At 46.5% G+C, this 7,093-nt stretch overlaps 1 protein-coding gene across 2 annotated transcripts in view; it reads left to right on the top strand.

The window, feature by feature from the left end:
• Positions 1-6,664, top strand: part of slc8a1b (solute carrier family 8 member 1b) — a 150,228-nt gene extending 143,564 nt beyond the window's left edge. For both annotated transcript variants that reach the window (XM_080781787.1, XM_080781788.1), the window contains exons 10-11: positions 4,584-4,687; positions 6,211-6,664. In XM_080781787.1, the coding sequence (XP_080637913.1) occupies positions 4,584-4,687; positions 6,211-6,483 (377 nt within the window). In that variant the 3' untranslated portion in view covers positions 6,484-6,664. The remainder of the gene's footprint in view (positions 1-4,583; positions 4,688-6,210) is intronic.
• The last annotated feature ends 429 nt before the right edge of the window (positions 6,665-7,093 follow it).

The following is a 7,093-nucleotide window of genomic DNA, read 5'->3' as shown; positions in this document are numbered from 1 at the left end:
TTAATTCTAAACTGTAGTTTGCTTATTACTTGCTTTCATGATTCTTTTTTAAAATAGCGGATGTAGTGGTGAAACTGGTCGCTTGTTTCACTCACATAATCTGGCAAGCTAGCTTTTCACCAAACTGGAGCCTATGCAATGCATCCCACACCCGCAACAAAACAAAACACACATTTGTTTTGCTAGCTTTGCTTTGGAGTTGATCAATTGGTATATGAATTGATAGTTGACATTGAGAATAATTATGGTATTTAGTTCACACTGCACGAGTAGTCAGCACTGAAACATGACGAGTCAGATGAGCAGACAGTAGAGAACCACTCTACAGTGGAGTATTTACCCCCTTATCACTACAACACGGATAGCATAGGCTCCCGAGGGTCGCCAGCCTACCGAACATTCGGTTCTTCATCAACGGGTTCCGACGCGTCGGCAAGGCCATATGGACGGCAAGCGACGAGAGCTTGTCGTCGGGAGTCTCAAGCCACCGACGCAAAATCGCAAACGAATATGTGCAATGTGGAGTTGGCTTTAAATAAATGCTACCTGGGATGCCTTAGGGCAAAACGTTCCTTCTGGAGCCTTCTCGCAGTCTTCTCCCTGGTTCAATTGCAGCCGATAGTATCGCTTTAAAGGCTTGCTGTGTTCTTCTGGTCTTTGGTATGGCGTAGCTCAGATTAGATTTTGCTGCAGAGGAAGGAGATTCACAGGAAATGGACTGAAAGCTGATTGAAAGCACAGAAGAAGTACCGCTCGCGGCCAACAAGACTGTCAAACTTGCAAACTTGTACAGTATCGTCTTAAGTAGCATTGTGATTGCCAGACAGCATGCATTATGATGTACAAACTATGTAGATTCCACTTGATCAAAGTCCATTTTGCTGAGAATCCTTTTGAAAATATTTCTATGTATGCATTTTGAGGATGTTTTCAGTGCGACCCTAAAATGCTATTTAAAATATATCCTTTCAGGCCACGAAACAAAGAAAACACGAGATTGTCATATTCTCACGGTTCCGTTTATGCACAACAGCATGAACTCAAAATGAACCAAATACGCCCACCATCTTATACTGTACATACTCTATTATGAGAGAGGGAGAGAGAGGACGGGTGAGGGAGGGAGAGAAAAGGATGGGAGGGCAAAGAAAAGAAAGGACGGCTGAGGGAGGGAGGGAGGGAGGGGTGAGGAAAGGGGAGAAAGTAAGGTTAAGGAAAAGAGAGAACGGAGGGATGAGGAAGTTAGGAGAGAGTCAGGAAGGACCAATGAAAGGAGAGAAGGCTGAGAGACACATCACTCTCCTGAGGAAAGGAATAAGCAATCAACAAAGTAGAGAGAGAGAGAGAGAGAGAGGGAGGGAGCGAGAGAGAGAGAGGGGGAGGGGGGAGGGAGTGCTAGAAAAACGTGGGCTGAGGAAGGGTAGAGAGATGTGTTGAGCAGACGACGGGCAGATTAAACTATAGAATGCTTGTTCTGGTCTTTCCAGTATAGCATCATGCTCCAATAAAATGTATTACTCCTCACCCACCCGAAGGTGAAATGAGGCAATTTGCACAGGGAACAGCACAGCAGGGAGCCAGAATGGCTCGCCAGAGGTATGCAGCAACTCGGATCTAGAGAGGGAAATAGATTATGATATGAAGACGGCAACGATGCATACACATTACACACACACTTACATACTGTATAATGTACATAGAGTACATACTCCATTCAAATGAACGATGAAAGATACGCTAGAGGCCGAAAACAGACAGATGGATAGGCAACTACAGACGGACATACTGAGAGACACAACTGGAGAGAGACAGAGAGAGCCTGGTTGAGTGGCAGATTGACAGGGAGGAATGCCAGTGACATACATCCCTTCAGGGAGCCGCTTTTCACAGACTAGCTTCTGACGGCGACCTGCATCATGACCCCCACCCACACACGCACACCCACACACACACACACACACACACACACACACACACACCCATACACACACACACACACACACACACACACACACACACAAGCACGTGCGCAGTTGCGCACACAAATAGATACAGTACACTCAAACACATTGCGTCAGATCAGATGCCAGCCACATGCATATATACTCAATATATATTGTACCACACACATACGACACACATACACACACACACACACACACACACACACACACACACACACCCACATACACACACACACACACACACACACACACACACACACACACACACACACATGTGGATCCATTTGTACTCTTTCAGAGTTAAATTTACACTCAGACGTTTGCAGTGTGAGGTGTATTTGAAGTTATGACAGTTCAGCAGGGTGCATTTATCTCTCTCTCTCTCTCACTCATCCTCCTCGTCTTCACCTCCCCTGTGGGACCAAAGCATTGTCACTCTCTGTGCCTATTTCTTTCAATGTATTTATTTCACCTGTTCATGTGTATGGACACGCACGCACGCACGCACGCATGCACGCACGCACGCACGCACGCACGCACGCACGCACGCACGCACACTCACTCACTCACTCACTCACTCACTCACTCACGCGCACGCACGCACGCACTCACACGCGCGCTTTCTTCTCTCTGACTTTTCTTTTTTGTCCTTCACTGGCAATGGTACTGGCGATGAAAGGCAAGGGGATGAGGCTCATTAAAGAAGAAAGGTGCTCTCTTTCAACCCTGAAGGTCTAAGTGGAAGAAACAAAGCGGGGGGGGGGGGGGGGGTGGGGGGGGGGGAAGACAGAGGGGTGTATGCCAACTGAAAGTGCTTCTAGTCATTAGGCGGTGTGCCATCATGTCTCTAAGCTTTCTGCAGAAGCTGCATTGGTAAACCTGCATGCCAAGGTCACAGGTCCTCCTGTCAAAATGGGGAGCTGCTGTAGTTTCAATGTCAAAGGAACCAGTGGTTGCAGTGCTGTGCTGTTGCTTAGTTCATAGTGTGGCTGTGCTCCAAGCGGAGAGTTTGGGTGCGTTCAGATGCTCCCGCTGCGCATTTCCGCACACAAGCCTTAATAACTCTGGGTGGGGATCAGTTCAGTGCTATTTCCTGGCTATAAAGGGATGAATGGTTATTGATTGTAATTAGAATGTGTCCCGTATAATTGGGCAGAATCACTTTGCGCAGCACTTTGTTTTCATTGTTAAGTAGTTAGTTAGTTCCCAGCAGTGTTCATTATGGCAGCCAGTTGAGACTTAAATGCACATTAGCTTTAGTCACATTTCAGTCATTTGATTATTATAGGAGTACATTTGATTTGAATGCATTTGCTATTGTCAGTCAATTTGGCCATTTGGATCTTTAAAATCCATAGTGATTGCACTGGGCCTTTCATCAAGTTGACTGCCGATGTTGTAGAGTAGCGATTTCTTATACAATGCATAACAAATGATAGCATGACAATGTCAATGGAAACAATTAAGCCCCTAGGGCTTTTTGTGTTATCCTTTTAGCATCAGTGTAAAATCGATTCTTACCACCATACTATTTGCATACTGTTAGTAAAGTATCCTACTATAAATGCGCCGCGTCTCTGTGTACGTGTGTGCGTGCATGCGTGTGTACGTGTGTGTATGGTTGTAATGCACGTAAATCGAGAACCCATGCACGTAACCATGGGCATTGGGCAGGGGCCCAATGCACCATGTCCCTGTACGTCTATCTCTACGTACGTGTGTATGGCTGTAATCCACGTAACTCTGGAACTGTTCGCCCCACCCACTTCAAATTCGGCACGCGCTTTCCACACCCCCACAGGGAGTTGGTCAGACCCATGGTCTTTCCACACCCCCACAGGGAGTTGGTCAGACCCATGGTCTTCCACACCCCCACAGGGAGTTGGTCATACCCATGGTTGGTTTCCACACCCCCACAGGGAGTTGGTCAGACCCATGGTCTTTCCACACCCCCACAGGGAGTTGGTCAGACCCATGGTCTTTCCACACCCCACAGGGAGTTGGTCAGACCCATGGTCTTTCCACACCCCCACAGGGAGTTGGTCAGACCCATAGTTGTTTCCACACCCCCACAGGGAGTTGGTCAGACCCATAGTTGTTTCCACACCCCCACAGGGAGTTGGTCAGACCCATGGTTTCCACACCCCCACAGGGAGTTGGTCAGACCCATAGTTGTTTCCACACCCCCACAGGGAGTTGGTCAGACCCATGGTTTCCACACCCCCACAGGGAGTTGGTCAGACCCATGGTTGTCAAGAACCGCCACAAAAGGCCTCTTCCCGGGCTTTGGACAGGGACCCTGCCCAATGCCCATGGTCCATACATGGAGATGGCCTGTTCTGACATCACAACACTCCATATTTGGGCATGCCTGACACAGAATAGTCATTTACTCGATATATAGGAGTAAAGGCACACAGACAGATGGGTGGAACGGGTACTCTGACACGGGTACAACGGATATTGCATAGCCGGGTGGGGCATGGATCTCCAACTTCCATCGTTACCGACTCGGTGCTCTACAGCCGGGCACCGGCCTAGTTCAATCAATCGAACTCCTTCCCTCTATAACCCCACCTCTCTTTCTCGTCCTCTCTCTCTCTCTCTCTACCCACCCAGATACATTTGCCAGTAAGGTAGCAGCAATCCAGGACCAGTACGCCGACGCCTCCATCGGAAACGTGACGGGATCCAACGCGGTCAACGTCTTCCTCGGCATCGGGGTCAGTCGACTGGCACACTCACCTTATTGGTCCACTCACATTTACCAGATCGGGAAGTTGTAACTCAAACGTAAAGTTCAGGAAGTACCCACATTCAAAGACCAGAGAGCGTAAAAACCTCCCGTTAACTCTAATGGGATTTTTGGCTAGCGTACAACGAGGCATGAAAACACTATAAATAATTCTAATATTAGAATACAAACATAAAGGTGCATGACAGATGGCATTGGTCCAGCTCCTAAGTAGATTTTTGGATACTGCAACCAAAGACGGTCCAAGCATCAACAGTAATGGTGGCTTCTGGTATGATTAAGAATAGCAGTAGTTGGGGTTGTGGACATGCAATAAGTAGTATGGTGGCATTAGCAGTGGCAGATTTAGTGAAGGTCTAGTAAGAAAAGATGACGATAAACTTTATGTCAGACACAACAGGTCCATATAAGAACAGACAATAACAACACCAAGATTGAATTCCAGACTGATTTCACTCTGTAAAGCCCAGATCAGTTAAAAACATAATAAACATTGCCTCCAGTGTTTCCAGAAGCACAAGGAATACCTTGTATCATTCTGAGTAATCACTGTTAAGGCCAATATTAACACATTCTTTGACTCCATCAGAGTCTATACATTCTATATAGAGTCTCAGCCATAATAGAAATGGTGTGGACATACTCATTGCATAGTTTGGTGAAAGTACCAAAACTGCAGGAACCTTATTAAATACAACAGGACACCTTGCTTGTGTAGCTTTCAAAACAGTGGTTGATACGATCAAAAGCTTGCATGCAATGCATCTAGGAAACACATATTGTAAATATAGTACTATTAGATCTTTTGTATTGACTGACGATTTCAATGATAATACATTCATTAGTGCCATGTTTTGTTTAGTTTTTTAACCAAACTGATTGTCAGTAGTTATGTATTCTTTGAGTATTTTGTTGAGGATACTTTCTAATACCTTGGACAGTATGCTCACCAGTGCAATTGGTCTATAATGTTTTGTTTTTGACTACTGGCACTAACAGGACAGTTTACATGCATGGATTCAGGCACTATGCCCTGCATTAACAACCCTGACAAACACAGCAAGTAGCACTGAAACTCTACGACCAGAAAAAATCTAAATACAATGACCAAAAACAAAACTCTTAACACAATTCTGAATATTTTATAGACCCAGTAGTGTCATCAATACTAGAAGGCATTGCATTGGCATCCTACTGTTGTTAACCACCTTCACTTCCTTCCAGAACTCATACACATTATTTTTCTGGTTATGCTGGTCCATGCAATTTATTTTGAATATAGCGCACGCACACACGCACGCACGCACGCACACACGCATGCACACTCACAATAATGATATGATTTACTACTGACATGTTAATATATTCATCTTTATTCTACTATCCTGTGGTAACAATAACAAGTCAGTTCGCATTAGTTGTAAGTGTTAGTGGTTCCACACTGGTTCTAGTGTTTGTTTTGAACTTTCTCCCGGTTCTCTTGGGCACCAGTTGGCATGGTCCATCGCTGCCATCTACCACAACAGCCAAGGCAATGACTTCAGGGTGGACCCGGGCAACCTGGCCTTCTCCGTCACGCTCTTCACCATCTTCGCCTTTATATGCGTGGGAGTGTTGATGTACCGGCGGAAGCCCGAAATCGGAGGGGAGCTGGGCGGCCCGCGGACCGCCAAGCTCCTGACCTGCGCATTGTTCTTCAGCCTGTGGCTCATCTACATCCTCTTCTCCTCTCTGGAGGCCTACTGCCACGTCAGGGGCTTCTAAAAGAACAGAAAGAAAAAAAGAAAGAAAGAAAGAAAGAAAGAAGAAAAGGAGGAGGCAGTGGTGAGCGGGTATAAACGGAGTTGGATAGATGTACAGATGGATTGTGTGTGGATGAGAGGATGGAGAAATGGGGAAGAGGTGAGCTGGGCAGAACCGGTGGAAGGATGCATGAGATTGGAGGCATAGACAGATAGGGAGGGGAGGGAGAGGAGGTGAATAGATGAATGGCTGGATGGGGAGTCAGAGGAGATGGTTGGGTGGGTGGGTGGGTGAGAGAGATATGGATGGAATGGTGGATGCATTCATTGATAGGAGAGAGAGAGACAGAATAATCAATGGATGGATGGAAGGATGCATGCATGAGTTAGGTAAGGATAGAATAGATGGTTGGGTGGATGGACAGATGGGTGGGGGGTTGGGGGCGTTGAATGATTGAGGGGCAGACGTATCAATGAAGGGATGTGGGAATCCAGAGTGTTTCCCATCCTTGCTCTCCTCCTACATGACTGGCCGAGCAATGAGCAGACGTTGACCAGATGAAGAGGAGTGTATGAAATGACGGAGCATGAAAAGACGTCAAAAACAGATGAAGGAAAGCAGTGGGAGGCAG

This window comes from Protomyctophum bolini (assembly GCF_963924005.1).
Source record: "Protomyctophum bolini genome assembly, chromosome: 14".
Classification (NCBI taxonomy): Eukaryota; Metazoa; Chordata; class Actinopteri; order Myctophiformes; family Myctophidae; genus Protomyctophum; species Protomyctophum bolini.
Note: the sequence above shows the minus strand (reverse complement) of the source record. Positions and strands in the feature narration are given on the sequence as shown.